The sequence below is a fragment of the Onychomys torridus genome, chromosome 3, assembly GCF_903995425.1.
Source record: "Onychomys torridus chromosome 3, mOncTor1.1, whole genome shotgun sequence".
In the NCBI taxonomy this organism is placed as follows: Eukaryota; Metazoa; Chordata; class Mammalia; order Rodentia; family Cricetidae; genus Onychomys; species Onychomys torridus.
In genome coordinates this window covers 121,881,668-121,902,737 of record NC_050445.1, presented here as the reverse complement: position 1 = coordinate 121,902,737, position 21,070 = coordinate 121,881,668, and the positions used below count along the sequence as shown (strand labels likewise).

The following is a 21,070-nucleotide window of genomic DNA, read 5'->3' as shown; positions in this document are numbered from 1 at the left end:
GCTTTTCCTGGAACTCACTCTTTATCCCAGGCAGGCCTCGAACTCACAGAGATCTGCCTAGCTCTGCCTCCCGAGTGCTAAGATTAAAGGCATGCACCACCACTGCCCGGCTCTAGACTACATATATTTTAGTACCGATTTGTGAAGATCAAACAAGAAACATTGTTAAATCATGTTTAAGGATATTCTGTGATCATATATTACCCATGAAAGTAGAGAAGTGAAACATTATCCAGGTGTCAAGATTAAATGTGTTTATTTTGTGTCAGTGACTACAATGGTATATTAGATACCGGCACTCCAAGCTACACACCTATGCATTTGCCTCTAAACCTTCACACACGGCCAGTCTCCATTGCGCTAACTTTCCACCATTGAGCCTTCTATGTCTAGCAAAGTCAGAGTTCAAGTTTAAAAAGAAAGAAAGGAACAGAAGGAAGGAGAGTTGAGCTCCACTTTGTGTTGTCAGTGTCCTCAGAAGTATCCAGGTGTCTCAAATGAGTGTTTATCATCTTCAGCAGAGGGGGAAACTGATAAGAGGAACACTAGTAATGGCACTACCAGGAGGAAAGAACAGAATGCAGATTAAAGAAGCATTTGAGAAGGGACAAGTTAGTTTCTCCTCAGTTAAGAATCCACAGGGTAGCATGGATACAGGACATGGAGGTTAAATTGTTCAATTTGTGGGCCACACACTTCAGCGTATTGGCTAATACATTTTTTTTTTTTTTTTGCACCGAAACAGAAGCAGTACAGGTTTTATGTTCTACCATTACACTTCCAGGTTTTTCACTTATGAATATACCTGCCAACCTAATGATTCTTGCATGCATTAGAGTTTGCTTTTGAAGAGTTAAGTTTATTTCCCCATCCCCCCCCCCACTCCCGTGAACATTTCAGTGTGAACTCTTTGCCCAACTTTAAGAGAATGTTTCAAAGGACAGCTCCGTGCCACCTCAGGACAGAAGTCACCTGTCCCCTCTCCAGGCTACAGATGGACCATCATTATTGATCTCATCTCATCTTACATGCAAACAGACACTGTTCTCTTAATTTCCCCATGCCAGAGGCATACAAGTCGGCAGGTATGCTTACAAAAATGGAATCAAAATGAAAAAGAAAGGGTCGGGCAACAGAAAGAAAAGCTTTCTTGTTTTAAAGCCTATTGTCCTAGAAGGAATCCATCGCTTTGAATTCGCTTAAAGCCTGCACAGGTGAAATGTGTTTCTTTTGAGACCCCCGTCGAACTCTTGTCTGGAATTCTTCAGGCTTTTCTCTCTTCACAAGGGGCTTCTTTTCAGGAGCCTTCATCTTCCAAGACACAACTGGAGAGTTGACAGCTGCTGTTCCATAGACCTTCTGGTATTTGGTTGAGGCTACATAAGATGCTTTCACCGTGAGGACAACAGCATTCATCAGGTTTTTGGCTGCCTGGATGAGTGATGTAGCACTGTCCAGCTAAAAAAGGGGAAAAAAAGATACATTGGGTCAGTCAAGGCCTTAAAGTCACAAGGCAACACAGGTACAGTTTCACCCATCTAGGAGTGTTGTGCTTCTCCTGATGTTGCCACACAAGCAGATTCTCACAAGATAAAGTTAGCACATTATCAGCCACCGGCCTTCTCTTACCCTTGATCCCAGTTTGCTTTGCAATACATGGTTCCCTAAAATTCCAATACAACTGAAGACCAGTGCTATTCTTTGCATGTACATATCCCCATGGGGAACATAACTTATTAGACTCATTCACAATAGTAGCAGTTACTCAAATGTTTGAAACTTATTTGGCAGGCACTGGATATTATTTGAAGACGTCACAAAGGGTTGTATTTCAGTTTCATGCCCCTAACTATGGAAGAATATACATTATTTCTACTTCCTGAGCTCAGGACTGATAGAAATGAAGACACCAGCAAACACATGTTCTTTAATTATTGATATTAGAGTACACATTTCAGTATTTCTAGGTCATTAATATATCTCCTATGAAAATATCAGCTATTGTGGCATGATTTCCTGGGTTAGACGGCATTCAGGAAGGCACACCTGCCCATGTGTTCATAAACTATTTTGTATGTACTATGCACCAAACACTATCTTAAGAATTCCTAAAGCCGTTTCCCACTTAGTTCTTTAGAGTGCTCTATCTAGGTGTTTTCACTCATGTCACTTCATGATGAGAGGTGTGGTTCAGGAACTTGTGTCATTTTAAATTATGACATTCTTACAAACTGCTTCACACTGCCATCTATTGGACCGGGTAATTTTTTTAATAACTGCCAAATCAAGAGTTGAGGCCTGGCATGGCACAATAGGTGGATCCTGCCGGTTTACAAAGCTAGTTCTATGCTAGGGAGGACTATATAAGTGAGAACATCTCTAAAAAAAGAAAAATAAAAAGGGGGACATACTGGGCTACACAGATCTTTATCATAAGAAACAATAATAAATAATAAAATAATAATAGGGTTTAAAGCCCATCACTTGACCAACAATTTTAAGTTTACGTAATTTCTGCTACTGGCTAAGCCATTTGATACAAACCATATTCTGGGTCACTTAGTATCTGTTTCAACTTTGCTAGGATCAAGAATTGACCCATTTATGCTAGTAAAACTGTATTTCCCAGAGTCCCTATCAGGAAAGATTCTATATGTAATCTAATGAAAGAAACAAATCATTAGCTAGCAGTCATACTCCAGCTTCATACATGTTTAAGTATAGTAGATCATTCATCAGTTGCTTTGCAGTAAATATAAATAGAACACAGAGTCATTCAAGATTGAGTGATTAGCAATAGCTTTAAGAAAAGAGACTGTAAACCCTTTGGCTCCACCCTCCCATGTAACTGCCATTCACATTGCTTCATGTCATCTCTTGAGATCGAAATAGCCACCATGTAGTAACTGGGATCATTTAAATTTGGATCAGTGCCTCTCTGATGCCATTACTTGGACAAATTCTTGCTTTCTATTCTTCATAAAAAGCAAAAAAAAAAAAAAAAGAGGTTTTACATTGGGTTAAAAATGAATGCAATCTAGTGGGTGATTATTCTATCATCTAAAAGCTTGGGGTCTGATCACTAGGAAAATATAACATTCTTTGTATATGAGTCTCTTATAATATTAATGAATTTATGCTTTGCTATGAAAAATATCAGTAAGACTATGTAATACTGTAGAAAATAAGTAGTTTGTGACTCAAAGCCACCAGTCAGTGGAAATATAATGAACCACTGTGCAATTTAATTTAACGAGGTAGAGCAACCCATTTACTGTTTCACTTCTCCATTTCTGTCAGACTGGACAGGTACATATCCCCAAATAATGGCCTGGTCTCGGCTGTTTAGTTTAGACCACCTATGTTTCTAAAGCTATCTTTAATGAGAAAACTCTAGATTATTCAATATTAATATGAAAAAGAAGCCAAGCATGGCTTACTTTAGCACTTCTCAATGTAGCCTTTGGACTGCCATGTCAGCATCACCTGGGAAATGTCTGTTTACAGGCCCAACCCAAAGATTCATAAAAACGAAAGTTAAAAAGCTTCCATGCTTAAAAAGAACCTAGAAGATTATGACAGATTTACCAAAGTTTGGCAACAACTAAATTAATCAAACCCAAAGATGACAATTAGCATATTTTAGCAATTACTCCCAGTACATCATAATATATGACTTGATTTCACATTTTCAGTTTTTCCCAGTATCCCTCCAAGTTTAGGGATAAGTAATGGATGGAGATAAGGCAACATATTGGGTCAATTAGAATGCATCCATCATGATTTTTGTGTAAGCTAGAAAGAACATTCCCCCATGACCCTCATCCTTAACTATAATAATTTCCATATCAATCTTTTAAGTTTCAAAAAATGACTGATATTTATTCATAAAATTAGTTAATTCTATTCCCTGTCATTGGTAAAATAGATAGTAAAGTTATATACCAGGGATAATATTGCTTTTGGGGGTTATGAAAGAATTAGTAGAATAAGGCAAGATATGTCTATTAAATATTAAATGGCTCTTGAAAAGTGAGTCTTGGGGAATTGAATGGATCTGAATAAAAATATACAAGTAATATGGAGATTTTTACCACAGATTCAATTTTTAGATAGATGGTATCTAATTCTGCAGCAAGGCTAGAGGAAACTGCCTCTTTATCAGAACCCAGTTGTTCTCCCAGCCTGATGCAGGAGTCCTGTGAATAAATCTCATATATTGGTGAGAGTAAAATGGCTCTGATATATAAGCCCAGAGGTTTTGCTCAAGCCACCTGCTAAGGCACATATTGGGAGAGAGACCTAGACAGCTAACTAAGAGAACTACACACAGACAGTAAACTGAATCCAAAAGCTTAATATAAAGTGTGACTTTAAAAAAAGTTGAATTCCAAAAGTATATATTTTGTCTTGCTCTAGATCCACTTTATGACTTGGCTATTTTTCAGCAGGAGTTATTTTTCTTTTAATTTCGAAGAATGGGCTTTGTTTATTCTTGTCCAAAAAGACTTCTAACTGAAAAGTTTTAGGTGAAATTTTAATCCCCAAAAGATATTAGAAAGAGTGAAGACATGGGGCGTGTTTTCTTTTAGCAGAGTTTAAGGACACCTATTTAGCATAATTACTTTCTATTTTCTGATGTTTTACTCTAACAGTGGCATTTTCAAATAAGATGAGTAAATTAACATATTTAAGTGAAGTTCTAATAATAATAACTGACATTAATTGAGCACTTATGAGGAGGTGCCTGGCATTGCCTTGGTTATATTAATTAAATTATGTGATTCAATTTTCAAAACTCCTCAAGTAGCAATGATTATTGCACTCATTTCCAAGGCAAGGGAACTGCTGTTTAGGGATTAAAATCAACCCCATCTTTTGACAAGATTTGAAAGCCTGTGAACAGCATTACTCCCCGGAAGCACTGTTTAAACTATGTGGCCTTGTTTATCAGCTACTACCTCTGGATCCAAAGTCTCCCCTTTTATTTACCCTGCCAGACCTGGAAGCCTGGTACTTCAACTCTGAAATATTCTGGTATCATTATCATCATAGTTTTTGACTGTCTCTACCTCATATGCGCTCTAGATTTTTAACTTATTTTAAGAATCTGAATCCTCTCTGTGTTGACAACTTGACCTTGTAATGTTCCTGCCCAGTGTTGAACTATCCCCAGAATTTATTTATTTATTTATTTAACCTACATCTATTTTGCTGTCTTGGAGTCATACTCAGGGCAGCAGAGCTTGGAAAGCAACCTATGTGCATTTACTACCCAGCTCTAGCTATTGGTTTAGACCTTTAAGTGGGTCTCTGCCATCATAATTAATGTTCTATGCCTTCATTTGGATCTCCTTATAATGGATTCAAAATGTGACATCATCAGCATTCCTCAAGCATTCTATATGGTTATCTCTAGTGCAAGGCCCAGCTTTTCATTAAAGACACTTCTGTTCCCTGTGGTGATCTTTGTAACCAGTCCAAGAGCAACTGTTCATATTTTAAGCTAATTTTAAAAATACATGCCTACATTTAATAAATCGGACCACATGACTACTTTCTCTCATTTAGATGGACAATCAGCCTGAGAGTGGTCATGATCTCACCACAAACGATTTCTAAGGGTAATACATGGCCCATTGTAATTCCATAATCAAGTTTCAAACTCAGGAAGCCTGATTTGAGAACCCGCACTGTGGCCATTGCTCACACTGACCAACCCTCACTCACTCTTCAATTCTATCAAGCTGTGCTGAACTCCTACACTTCCACACTTGTCCCTCGCCATAGACATTAGAATTCTCCTAATTCTGTCACTAATCTTTCAAAATATCAAAGTACTATTTTAAAAAAGGCAACAGATGTTTCCTCACATCTTGTTCTATTACAGTCCATGAAAGCGAATAAGGGTGAGTTAAGCTGTTTCTCAGGCATTTTTTTTTTTTTCTGTCTGTTTCCCCATTCCCTGCCATGGTTCCCTTTCTTAACTCCACACAACTTCCATCACAAAGTCACATAGGGATAGTCTTCCTGTTCACTGTCCTCATTTGTGTCTTGAATAGAGGGAAGGCTTTTCTGAATGTAATTCTTCTCATCATTGATATTTCTGCTGCTGTCTAATTCTTTATAACTTCAGAGCTGAAAAACAGCATGAAATGTGCATGAAAAGAGTTATGAGGAAACTCCTAAAACTCCAAGACTATATCATTAAAGCTGGGCTTACACTAAACATCCACCATTTCAACAAATCTGAACATCAATGCATGACTCAGTCACACTTTTGAAAGCAATGCTAAAATCTTTTTCCACTTTTCCTACATTCTTTCTCCATTTTTCCACCCACATATTTCCCCATGTAGTTATTTCTTCTGTGTTGTGTCAACCATTTCTCTTAAGTGATGGGTATGTAGACACAAATAGACTCAGACTCAGACTGTCAGATGTCACAGGAGATCCAGAAAAGATAACACACATTCTAAAAAGCTTACAATTCTACAGGGAGTGTCTTAGTAGGGTATCAGGTGTACAAGGAAGCACAGAAGTAGAAGATTTACTGGGAGTCAAGTAAGGAAGGATAAGGCAGGGAAATGGACTTCCTGGTGGTCACAATTCCAAACTATTCAATGGGAAACAAGTCTCAAATTCCTATTGCCTCTGGCTTTATACTGATGTACCAAGGTAAGACAAAACATAAAAAAATGTTGAGATGTTACAGAGCTGAGTTTAATTTCTGTGTCTTATCTAACTGGAGTTATCTTAGGGACCATTAGAAATGTTGGAGTGAATCTTGGGGAGCTGGTTATGAAAAAATCATATATTCTATTTATATTAATAAATCATCCTAATTTTGACATATATGCATACATAAACTGTATATTCATTTATGTTTTTCTTATGTTAATCTTTTTACAAAGCAGGGGAAAATAATGCAGAATAAAATCCTAAATATTTTCTCTCTGCACATCCAAAATTCCAACATATTTACTTAAAAATTTGTGGCATAAGACATTCAGAATAAAAAAAATCAATATCCTTTTAATAATCTAAGACATGACATTATCAAGAGAGAGCCTATTTGAATAAAAAAATAGGTTTGGTTGACTAGGGAATCATGGGAGAATTAGCTATCCAGAACAATGGGATGCTTATTGTAGCCAACAACAAACAAATGAAAAAATGCTGTTTATGATTCACAATTTCCTTTAAGAAAAAAAAAATAGAAAGAACAATGTCTAAAAGTGTAAAATGTAAAAGGAGTGGAAAACTAACAGAACAAAAGGGGACAACATCTCACTCTTTCAGAATGTCATTCATAAGGGTCAGGAATGCAAGCACAGAGGACTGGAATTTCAACTGTATACTCAGCATGCATTCATTTACAACAGCCATGTGGTTTGGAACCATTTTGAGATAATGTCTGTATTCAAATAAGATGATTAGGGGCCCCCAAAATATAACAAAACATAAAAGGGCAGCCTAAGGAAATGCAAACTGTTCCCAGGTTAAAAATAATGGGAGTGTCATGGGAAAACTGGCCAAATTAAAAAAAAAAAAGTCAAGTTTCATTCAGAACCATTTTTGGAAATATAAATACTAAGAAGAATACTTGATGATACTGAAATGTTCGGCAGCCCAGGAAAGTGCACTTTCATGTCAAGGCTAACACTATTCTATTTTCATTACATCAACTCCAAGTTAATAACAGTGAATATGAAACTAGAAATAGGTACCACAAATATGGCAGAAGTCCATTTTAGTCACTTGCAGGATTTCTGAGTGGCTAAATAAGATAGCTTTAGTACAGAACAGGAAGTAGTTTTAGTGGCACTAGCCTACATATTTTGGAAAAAGAAATTATGATAGAAAAATTGAGAATAATTTTATTAAAAGGCAGATACTTTCAGTAAACTACAGCTGGCCTTTAGTTATATTTAAACTATTACTCGTTCCCACCTCTGCAAAAATGTCACACATTGCTTCCTGGTGTGGGAAGATTTTCTACAAGTCAGCTTTGCTGTTAATGAATGGAAAAGCTATAGACCTAGAGCAACAGGGTTTATTATCTGCCAAGAAGAACATTTCATATTTATTTGTTTTTTAATAAATCCATGAGACTTTGAAGAGGTATTTGATCTCATTAGAAACCACGATACATCTAAATTTTTATCAACAACACCTTTAAAAAAATCTCTAGCAAGTCTGGAGCAATAAATAACTCAGACAAAGATGGGGTGAAAGGGTTTAGCTATGTCCTTTCTTCCCCAACATAAGCTGTCTCAGTATGTTTATATACTGGCAAAAGGGAGGAAAGGACATTTCTATCATGGCAAGTTATTATTCTGTTGCTCTTTCTACTCACCTCCTTAGATATCAACCATGAGACAATGTGAGCAGAGCTGGATTTCATCTGCTTAAGACAGTCTTGAATACCAAATACTAATTTACCACTCATTTTTGTAGTCTTCAAGGCAGACATTATTAATCAATCACAGTACTTTTTTTTTCTCTGAGAACTGGCTAAGTGACAAAGGAAGAGGCAACATATTTACTTCCCTCCTCCAAGAGTTGACATTTTGACAGAACTGTTGAAGACACTGTTGTACCATTTACAGAATAGATAATCATCCACTATATTAGCACTGTCTCTGTCTCTGTGTGTGTGTGTGTGTGTGTGTATATATATATGTATATATATATATATATATATATGTATATATATATATATATGTATATATACACACATATATATATATATATATATATATATATGCACTTTTTCATTTCACTACTGCTCACCAGACCACTGACAAATACATTTTATTTAAATGACACCACATTCCACTTTTTGTTCCAATGACTAATTTTTTTAGGAACAGACTGTGCACTTCTTAGTAATGGCTCTTTGTTATGAGTTTCCAATTAATGAAATTGTAAATGAGTATGCATGAGTATTAACAAAAGTGCAAGTTATTTTAAGGAACTATTTTTAAATCAGGTAATAAAATCTAGCAACATTTATTAAGAAGCATTGTGTCTAAGGTAAAAATAAATGTCCCTGTTTGGTTGTTGTTTAACTGTAACTGCAACATATCTTATAATATGCACCAATGCCTAATAGATATCCCCTAAGGTACTGTCAAATATCTCCTGAGCAGTTAGTTTGTCCTAGAGTTATTCTTCTTATTTGATAACTCAGTCTTGTAAACAAATATTATCATTTTATGTTGGGAGGCAGTTATGATGGAAAGGAGCACAAGAGGTCTGTTGTTTTCTGGAGGGTTCCTCGAGCTCTCCCAAAGAGGCAGCTGGTACTCTACCCACACTGACAGCCAGTCCTGAGGAAATCTGTACGTAATGGCCAAAGATTAAATTGGCAAAGATCTTAGCAGAAAGCCCCTGCAGTCTCAGACAGGCTAAAGAAAATGTCTCCAAAGCCTCGCTGAGAGATTTGCCAATTGGTTCCCAGGTAACTCTCCACTGGATATATTTGTGTCTTGGATTTTTAATTCATTTAGGTAGGTAGTAGTGCTTCATAGTCAGCCAGTTCACTGATTAACTGTCTTCATTTGCATTTTTTCAATTATAGGTAAGTAAACCTTGGGGACTCCCATGAAGGCTTAATTACAGTCAACAAATTTTCTAAATATGGCTTAGAGCCATTTTTTTTCTCTAACAGTATAGGCTGAATAATTTTTGCTCAACCCCAAACAAGGGATTCTTGCTACACTTGAGAGGTGTTGACTTATAAAATTAGGAGCAATTATGCCTAGGCACCTAGGAATTCTCCCATCTTTTCCTGACTTTCTTCTTTCTTTCAACTCCATACACCATCCCACCATACAGGACCTTATGGCCAATTGATCTCTAAAATGTTTACTTCCACATGACATAAGACGCATTAGGTAATAAATTCATCAAGTAAAAAAATGACCTACACGTTTTCAGACACACACCATAGCAGGGAGTATTGGACACTACCTTCAATGTAGTGTTAGTTTTGTGTCTCACATGAGTGTACTGCACATTCCTTGTTGAGTGTGTCATCTCTGATCATATATATCAGCATGATTTATCTTGCAAACTTGATATTTTATAGCTACTCTTCAAAGGACCAAGGCTTCCTTTGCCTTCCCTCTAGAGAGCATCACTATCCTTTTTTCCAATGACCCCACTTCCCAATGATGAGGCAGTATAAGAGAAACTTTCCTCCAAATGCAACAAATTCATAAGCTATGACTCAATCTGAGTTCATAATCCAATGGGATCAATCACTAACTACATGATTTTAAACGAGCTACTAAATGTAGCTCTACTTGAAAGTCTTGATCTTTATACTGCTCAAGAATGTTTACTGCAGCATTGCTTGAATTAGAAAAAAAAAAAGCAAGTATCTATGGACACATTAACTGGATAAGGCATGTAACCATTCATATGACTAGATAGTTGTAATATAAATGTAAGTTCTATGCAAACATATGGAAAGACTGTCATGATGAATTATTGAGTGAAAATGCTCTGCTACTGACCACAATACAGTATAATCTAGTGTTTTCCTAGATTACTAAATGTGAAAATGCCCTTTGTTCAGGGACCTATCATGTACCAGGTCCTCAGCTTTATCTCTGGTTCTTACTATTTCTATGATTTTTCTATTCTCAAATTTCTTGATCCTATTTCAGTTTTTCTAACTACTACTCCTTCAGCCCTCACCCTCCACTTAATAATTTAGATACTTCTTTTATTCTGCTTTGACTGAAAATGTCCTAAACTATCATTAACAGAATCTTATACTTTTCATGAATAAGACCTAGAAAAATGTTCAGAAAGGCAAATAGAAAACATGAAAATGTCTGCATACTTTTAGCACTATTAAATCCTTCAGAATGCAGAAGTAATCAAGAGTCTATACAGAAAATATTAAGGGTCTTAGGTAAAACTATGATGCCCCAAATATCTAGCAACACTTAGGGCTTGGCAGTATCTTGAAGAAGGGGTCTACTGGGAGGTTATAGGAAGTCAATCTCACTAAGAAACCAACATTTACAATCTAATTTCAGAAACATTAAATGAAATCACCAATGTACAATACATTTTATAACCACCTAACATAAAATTCCAATAATTCAAGCTACATTTATTAGATATTACTTCTAGTAATGTCTTCTAAAATATAGAAAGAAGGTAACATCTTAATTCACTAAAACTTACTAAGATCCATGCCTTCTTTCCTAATAACTGTCAATCAGTGAATACCATCATCTCAAGGCATGGCTTATTTTCATAAAAACACAAAATGCTGGATTCCCTGGATCCTTTCCTAAATCAATAAATATGTTTGGCTACAAAGTAGGTTACAAATGTGTAATTAATTGTTCATCTTTAATTACACCTTGAGCCATTGGACCTAGCACTTATAATCTCCAGCTGAGACCAACCTTGTCTCAATATTGTTTAAAGAAACTTGAAAATCTCATCAAATGAAGATTTATTAACATATTTCTACTATTATTTCCTACTGGTAACACTTACTATATTACCCACATATGGTAGGAAAGAGAAAATAACAAGGGGAGGTGTAATTTTTTTTTTTAATTCAAGATCATTAAATGTCAAAACTGGGGAACTGAATCTTTTTTGCTGGCCTGTACACATCAGAGGCAAGGGTAATTGGCATGCACAGACCTTAATACCCTTATTTGCGCAGTCCAGCAGACTTGCCCTCTATAATGGACATGGTCTAAGACTTCCTCTGCTGTATGCTCTGTAGGCCTTCTGTCCATACAAGTACTCTTACAGGACAGTCTCGGCTGGATTCATGTCAGCTCTTAACTGCACTTAGCAAAACCTTCACTATTTGTGGTTTTGTTCCTATCAGTTTCCATGATTCAAAGACAATTTTGGTCTAGAATTACTAAATAGACTGTTCTAGAACTAAAGCATCTTAAGTATTAAATTTTGCACTGTTCTTAGTAGCATGATAAAAATCTTATACCATTTCTTTACTGAGTAAATGAATCAAGCCTTTGTCCAGTTTGTATCCAGTACTCATTTCATAGCTAAGATTGATGACTATACCACATAGAGCTCCTTATGCCCAGGTTTCTGGAATCTACTTGGGACATCTCTGCTGTCATTAAGTAAGACTACTGTATATTAATTATCATTTTTCTCCAATGTAATAATTATTTCTTATATAATTGATGAGTAATGATCTCTTACATAAAATATTTTTTTAAAAACTAAGTGAAATGCTAGACACATCCATAACTATATAAAATAATTCAGTTATTTATTAACTCAAATTTTCAAATTTTTTCATTATAAAAAATGAGAATAAGACAAAAAGAAAGTTCCATAATTCAAGTGTTCATAAGAAGCCTTCTGTATAATGCATGGTTTAAAACTCAGTAATTTTAATTAAACTAGTTTTAAATTTGAGCAGCTGATCCATGGCTTTCTACAAATGAATACACTTTTCTGTCTATTTTTAGTAGACACAGAGAAATTTCCTACACACGTTTCCTTCATTCTAGTCACTGTTTTTCCACTGTGAACTGTCACCTCAACCACTTCCATGTGATCACCATGTGCTCCTGTCACAGGTTTGGATACAGATGTCACCTTGACCTAGGAACACAATTTGGTGGAGCTGCAACCATAAATTCACTTCATTGCTATATCTATTCCATTTCAGATTCTTGAGTTACCTTTTCAAAGATCCTTTGGTGTTTAGAGAATCACCTACTCTTTCGTAGATCTTTTCTTACTGACTTTTCCCCACCTTTCCAAGCTAGGAGAAGCTCCATGAATCACTCCACCCCTACCTAAAACCCACTCCTCCTACAGACCTCTCCCTCTCAGTCAGCAGCCCTTCCCTTCTTCATATCACTTAGATGAAGCACCCTGAGTTGTGTGCTACATTTTGTTCTCTGACACAGCATCTCATTTTCCATCATCTCCTGTCCTCACACCTTTAATACACTTGCTGCTGGACCCCTTCTCACCTTCTGCCCTCTGGTCACTCACTCTAGCCAACTCTTCAGACATCATTGCTAGTTTTTTTTTTTTTTTTCTCATACTTTCTCCTAGCCACTCTCCTTGTTTCCTACCCTGACCACTCTACTACTCAAATAAAATCCAGAATGATTCTCTCAAATGAACTCAGCCTGTTCTTTCATCATCTTCTCCCAGCGGCTCTCTATCTCAGTCAAATTCAAAGCAAGTTGCAATTGGCATCATGATGAAAACTAACTAAAACTAGTTTCCAAATTTTAGGACACTCCTACCCCAGGGGCCTCAGTCTGTTTTCTTCTTTCCTGTATACTTTTCATAGTCCTGTCAGCTAACCCATATTTTACCATGTTCATACTTCTTTATCCACTTGCTATTCTCCAAACACCTCCAACAGGGTCTTATTGAATTATTGTGACGTTAAAGACTTAGAAATTGAAGTGGAAAGACACACACGAAATTAAAATGCAATGAGAAGGTTAGTACTCATTCCTTCTACACAATCATCCTCCCATGAAAGTACAACCAAAGGCATGAGTCTGTCAGAAGAGTAGAAATGATTCATAATTAACAAAGTAAATGAGCCAAGCTTGATATAAACTGACTATATGACCGCTTCAATAACTGAAGTTTGAGTATATTTCAAAGCCAGCCTTCTTGTCTATAAAATATTTATAAATGAAAGACTATCTACTCTACTCAGAGTACTAATGTCAACAAGGCACTGAGGTGTGGTTGCTAGACATCATGTTTGTGCCACATAAATGCTCTCAGATCGTAAAACAAGTACATATGAGCATCCCCTTTTCCACATATGAGGAAACAGAATAGAGAAAATTTAACATTTTGTGATGGGGGAGGGTTTATGCCACTGTGACAGTCTTCTTTGAAGAGGGAAGTTTACTACAGGATTCTCCTACTCTATTCTCTAGCATTCTGAGTGTGGTAATAGTAATCTTGTAAACACACCCTGTGTAACATTCTAATAGCTCACAAGCATGAGCCACAGGATCAAGAAGTCATCAGGGTCACACAAAGGAAGACAACCCACACAAACACCAGCTTTGCCATCATGATTCATAATAGCTGTTTGTTGACTGAGTGGTGGGGGCATCATCCACTGGTTCTGATTCCCTTTCCACCAGCTACAACCCTCCAAAAGAGCCGCTCCATAGTCAAAGGAGACTTGATTAATGCCAACTTCTAATTTTTCTCATCTGAAGATTTCACACACACCAATTCTTATATACCAAAGAGCTAGGAGGAGAAATGATTTTAAATTTTCATGATTTCAAATTTCTATATAGCCTTTTAATTTGTCATCTTGCAAACACTCCAAGACAAAAACAACACAGTAAGAACTATGGTCATTATCATATTACAGCACCTGGCCTGTGACATTTTTCCTTTGACTAGTGCTCTACAGAACAGACACTCCTAAACTGTGCTGACTTTTCATAAAACACAAAAGTATCCATGAAATAAACAATCTCTGTATCATTTACTGCCTATAAAAGAATGGAACAGTCACTACTATACGTTTCTATTTCTTCAAATGTAAAATGAAGTTAATAACCATGTTTTTCAAAGGGTAGTATGAGGTCTGAGTAAAAAATAAAAGAAGCTTAAAACCCATTTTTGAAGTTTTAAACAAGTGTGTGGCTATAAATGATTATTATATAAGCCTTCATAAATTTTGGAACAGCTGGATACCACTGGTCCAAGAAACCTGTACAGTAGCAGGTATTCCAACAGATGACTCAAGTAACTGGTTATAATCAGTACTGGCAAGATAAGGAAAAAGAATTTCCAGAGAAGATGAGTCTCCACCTTGGCCCCGATTGCATGGTGGTCTAGTTATACTCTCAACTTTTTATTTTGCTGAATAATCAAAGAAAAACTGTCTGTATAGGAAGCTCTACAGGAAACATGTTTTAAGGGGTTGGAAATAGATGGACAAATTCTAAGAATAAATTGAAGGGAAGTCATGCCTTCCACATGAACTAGCAGCTCATCCACTAAAATGCTTTTGATGACTCCATCTTAATTCTGCTGCATTTCTTCCTCCAATCAGATGGAGAGCTATTATTTGCTGTTTTGTACTTGAAAGCTTTGTGGGTCCTGTCTCCATAGCTACTATTCTGGATCCTTAAGTACAGGTACTTTTTTGCCCCTTCCTGGTGTGTTTTCCACAAGGGTTCTTGATACATGAAGCACATTGGGATTAGGTATTGGTGATAGTGGGATAAGTGGCACTCGGCTCAGTGATGGATTCTTAGTTGAAGCTTCTCTTTAAACTGAAGTATGAGATGTGCCTATTGGAATCTACAAATTGATGAGTGTGTTCTTTGCTGGGTTATACACTTTTAGATATCTCCTAAAGTTTGGCATATGCCCTGTGACGAAATTATTAGATTTTTTTCCTGAGTTATTTCTAATTTTTAAAAAAGTAATACTAAGTTTAGCTTCACTTTCTCATCAGTAGGGAAAAGAAACTTAAGAGGAACCTACAAGAGGAAAAACAATCATCTGAGATGCCCTTTGTTCTTGTGAATCATGCATTTAGCAATGTACCACAGTTCTAAATGCCTTTAACTAAGAGAAGACATAAAGGGCATATAAGGTGGTTCTCATTAGAAGCCAGGATGCTTCCTCATACAGGTGCCTGCCAGGGCTTGGCCTAGTTTGGAAACCTTCTAGTCCTGTTCTCCTGCAGTGAATGCACTTTATTGAAAATGTAGCAAAAACACCTGAGGGATCCCTTCCATCTAAAACTGCAAGTATTTTTGGTTCAACAAAGGACCTCTATGGATGGACAACATATTGTCTGTACTCTATCAAAAGATACTGAGCTACACAAGAAACTTTCATAATTCACAGATTAAAGGGAACGGAATCCTCAAAAGACAGGAAATGCATAACAGTATTGCCAAAAATCAGAGAAAAATATATCAGAGTTCTGTTGAAAAGAAGCTTGAAATCTATGAACTGGAAAACTTATTTGGGGAAAATACTACTTTAATTTTAAGGTGACAGCAACTGTTAACCCAGGAACAAAGATAAACATTAAAGAGGTACAGGTTGATTTTTAGCATCGGCAAGATGCTGCATCATACTACATTTAGTATTGATATGGAAATTTCCCCAAGACAAAGTTTTTTTCTTGGATTTCCTGTGAGTATAGCCTTGACAATGTTAAATCACCTACATATGTATTACAAGACTTAAGGTCCTCTCATTTTTTCCCCAAGAGACAAAAATGTCAAGGCTACAGTTTAGTATATCACTTTTGATACACCACTGAGTGGTGTCTTATATCTGGGGTTATATCTACAAGGACACTCCAACTTTATTATAATTCTTAGCTGTGAAACATATTTAGTGTTTGACAATAACTCCATGGTTTCAAGGCTCACCTGGTACAAACTTATATACTACCTAATTTATTGATTATAAATATCTCAAAAATAATTCCACTAGAAAATTGAATTCCAACATGATCATTAGCCTAATGCACTAGATATTATTGAAAAATAATATTTTAAGGAAGGAATATAGCCTATCACTTTCCCTTTTTCCTTCCATCTTAAAAATATATTTATCTGTTCTCACCATATCAAGATTTCAAAGTGTACAGAATGAACAAAGTGCTATGATAATTCCATTGTTTTCACAGTACTTTAAAAATTAAATAAATTACCTGAATCAGAGCATCGAGGATAGAAACTTGCAAGTTTAAATGTCATGAACATAATGGATTAAAAAAAAAAAAACTCCTGGTTCATACAAAGTAATAAATTAAGTCATTTTTGCCCTGTTTAAAATTTCTTTTCTCCAAATTTAACCATTCAAATAATAGTCTTTCAGAACAGGAATTCCTGTATCTGCAAGCTAAGGGGAATCTGTTACAAGTAGGAAGGAGATAAGGTGATCAATGCACAACAACTCCAATAGGTCCTTAACAGTCTTTCTTTTAGCAAGGTACACCTCCATGCCCTGGTGCCAGGCTAACACCAAGGGGCAGAAAGTGAATCTTGAAGCACAGCTTCTGCCATTTTCTGCCCTTTCAAAGAGAAGGAATACAAGAAGCTCCCTCCATCTCAAAGGGTGTGTATATTCTGAGCAAAAGATCAAGATGGCAACTAGTTCTACAGTGTTCTTCCAGAGGTAATTTTGTTGACTCCAATACAGTCAAGTGTCACTGACTAGAGATGAGTGGTTGCTGTAGACATCCAGTAGGGGAATTCAGAGATGGTTTAACACTCTACACTGGCAAACTACAAGAACCTTCACAGAAAAGGGTTATCTAGACTACTCCAGACTTAGTAAATTGGAAAAAAAAAATAAGAGTCTTTCTATTTAGGAGTCTCAGACTGACTTTATATCCCAGGAAGGTCTCACCTTAACCCATAAGATTGTCCCCTCTCTTCTTTCTAGAATCCAAATCCATCTATATCAGAAACCTTTGTGAATTGGATACTGATCCATATTTGTTTTTCAAACTTCAGTTTCAGAATGGTAAAAGCAAAAATATGAGCATCTCCTACTTTAATAGCTAATTGTTGCTTCTATATTCTCAAATGTGAAAATCAATACTATTCTCTTTTGTCTGAGTAATTGTTTTTTCATAATTTCATCCATCACCTCTCCATATGATTCCTCTAATCTCACAATGATGCACTATTTCTATGAGGCAGAGCCCTGGTCTGGTTGCTCAGCTCTTTGAATGTACAAAAGTTTGACTGGGGCAGACATGATGAAAGGGAACAAGCAGGTATCTATGACATCAAAAAAGCTATAGTGTCTATTTGGAAGGAACAAAAGTGGGCCATCTCTCAAGTGTCCCTTCCTGCTGTCTTTGAGCACTTCCCTAGCTTTCTGCACAGACTGATGGGTGTAAGATAACAGCTGTTATCCATGAAAGGAAAATAGAGAAGAAATTTAACACTTCTAATTGATTGTTGAATCAAATACATAGTTATGCAACTAATATTTTTAATACAGACCATCTAGATCACATTTCATTTCAGGAGCATAAACACATGAATTTTTTCCTAGTTAAGATGAGAATGCTAAAGTGCACATTTTTAAAGTCTTTCACTTAAAGTCATCCAACAGCTTTGTCAATACTATTCTAGAAATATACTTCTCTGAATTGTTCTTTCTCTATTTCTTCTCAATATTCTCTTCTTCTTCCCCATCTCACATACCCACAAAAATGCACATCTCTTCACAATTTTGCAGAGAGAGAGCCAAAGAAAATATGCAAGACCACTTCTCAGATCTCTATGGTCCCATGGTCCTACCCTCTTCCTTTAAGTTCATCATTTACTGATTCCTAAGACTTATAACCATCATTCTTTTTTTGTTTTGGGGTTTGTTTTTTTTTTGTTTGTTTGTTTGTTTGTTTTTGAGTCAGGGTTTCTCTGTGTAGCTTTGCGCCTTTCCTGGAGCTCACTTGGTAGCCCAAGCTGGCCTCGAACTGACAGAGATCCACCTGGCTCTGCCGCCCAAATGCTGGGATTAAAGGCGTGTGCCACTACTGCCCAGTGTAACCATCATTCTTATAATGTTAATCCTCATGCGTAGCAAAGGTTTAAATGGACTATTTGATGGATAGTCTTACATTACTGCATCAGTCAGAATGTGAAATGTCCCACTAAGGCTCATGCATCAGTGGTTTAGCTGCCAGCTGATAGCTTTGAGGAAATGATTAGAATCCTAAGAGCACTGACCTAATTGGTGGATTGATCCTTTGATGGAGTCATAATATGGTGGCATTATTGGGAAGTGACAAACAGTAGGAAGACAGGTCTAGGTGGAAGAAAGCCCTAGGGGGCTTGTCAAAGAGGTTGACTCCCTCTTAAGGTAAGCAGACTTTGTCATATGCTTCCACTGCCATTATCTTCTGCCTCAGTCTGAGTCTAGAAACAAGCAGCCAAGTGACCACAGCTGAACAGTCCAAAACAGTGAGCCAAAACAAGTAAATCCACCCTTAAATTGGTCTTTCAAGGCATTCTAGTTTCAGCTATAAAAACCTAACTAACAAGGTTACCATTAACTTTCTAAATTCTTAACTCCTAATGTTCAATTTTTCCCCTCTGAAATTTCTTCCAAGAACAGAAAAATGAGTTAGTTTGTTACTTTGCAGACTTTGAAACAGAGGTGCGAAAATGAATCACCTGATGTATGTTAAGAATTTTGGTAGTTAGATATTCCAAGATCCTAGTCTCTATCATCTTTATTCAAGAGGTTTGTAGTTTAGCCCAGCTTCTGCATTTTTCATAGCCTCCTTTTACCCCTATGCTGGGTTTTTCATGCAGATGTTCTGGTCATTGCAAAAGGAAAAAGAACACTACTAAATAGTAGTAATAAGACAAACACATTTTACTTTTCTCTGACATTTTCAGGTCCAATTAGCCTACAATGTACATAAATAGTAGGATTTTTCAGGTTTCCTCTTTGGGGATGTTATACTTTCTCTTCTCCCTAGAAAACTCTTATTCCATGGTAGTTCTATATCTACAAAGAATGTATATGTGTGATTAAATTACACATATATATGACACTTTCTTTTTACTCTTTCCCTTTCTATATAGATATTCAAATTACCTTGGATTATATTTTGTTCAGGAAGAATGTTGTAAAATATCATTGTTACTTGTTTTAGACACTTGTTTTCTATGATAATTTCATCTGTGTATCTATATTACATCAAATAATAGACATCATATTATATATAAGTATGTGTTAATTACAGATCTGATTATTTCTACAATACTCTATAAGTATGCATGCTTGGACTTGAGTAAAGAGAACAATGTCAACTTTCTTTTGGGAAAAGAAGTTCTAATATCACTACCATCCTTTAATGATCTATAATGTCTTTGAAAAATAATTCAAGTTTCATTTGACCTTTGTATTGAACAATTAGTTCCAACATAATTTTTTTCTCTTGGAAAGCTGTTTTTCATCCCTAAACTTCAGTGTTCTCACATAGCCAAGTTCAGCCTGTAGAAAAAAAAAGATTTCCTGAGATAATAAAATCTACAAGGTAATTTTGATGTCACATTAAGAAACTAAAAAGCATTTAACAGAATGGAGTGAGCCAAATCTTTATTTAGTTACAAAGCCCTTAGAATCTGGAAAAGGGAATAGGCTGCAGGGTAGTTCTATTCATGGAGATCAAGACTGTTAGAAAGGTCAAAATAGTAACTTGGATGGATTTTGATGACAAGAAAGTGAGGCAGACTACACACTAGAAATCATCACTGAGTCTATATCACAGAGGCTTTTGGGTAGGTTTTTATTTATCCATATGTGTAAATCAAACCTAAATCAATAATCTCCTCCCAAGGGTATCAGGAAGAAGACTTACATAATGAAACACAGTTTTACTTAGTACTTAAACGTTATCAACTGTGGCTTTTCTAGGGCAGAGAATGTGCCATGATTCTTGCTTCTCCTTGCCTTCCAAAACCATCTTCTAAAACAGATTCTCATTGACTGGTGGACATTTCTATCACCATCTAACACTTCTAAACCTACCACAGATGTCTCCAGAAAAACATTCCCTTTCCATTTCCCCTGAGAACCAGTTAGCTTTGGAGTTATTCCCTTTTCCTTCAATTGTCTTCCATAGATGTGTCTAGGCATGGTCACATGACATTCTGTATAACCGAGAAATGGCTATCTAGTTTTATCTCATCAAAAACATCTACAGACCATTCACTTGTGGGTTTCTTAATTTCTCCGAAGTTGTAAACTAAACATATGATTAAGTCAGAAATGATTCAGGGAAAGTACAAGACTATCAGGAGTGACTAGTTTTGATGTAAAACACATCTGAATACACGATATCCTCAAGTCCATTAACATTTCTTTGATCTTGAAGACCTACATTCTTATCTGGCATTCTCTTGTACAAAAACATAGACACCAATACTACTAAGGCAAATCACCACTTCTCACAGCCATTCTATAACACTTGATTCTATGAGCTTGTTGCTCCCCCTAAACATGTTAGTCTAAAGGTAGTTCCAGAGAATGCAAATTGTAG

General features: G+C 36.2%; 1 protein-coding gene across 2 annotated transcripts in view; it reads right to left on the bottom strand.

The window, feature by feature from the left end:
• Window positions 1–231: 231 nt before the first annotated feature.
• The window catches only part of Ctnna2 (catenin alpha 2), a 1,122,097-nt gene continuing 1,101,258 nt past the window's right edge, over window positions 232–21,070 (bottom strand). For both annotated transcript variants that reach the window (XM_036182154.1, XM_036182155.1), the window contains one exon: window positions 232–1,458. In XM_036182154.1, the coding sequence (XP_036038047.1) occupies window positions 1,171–1,458 (288 nt within the window). In that variant the 3' untranslated portion in view covers window positions 232–1,170. The remainder of the gene's footprint in view (window positions 1,459–21,070) is intronic.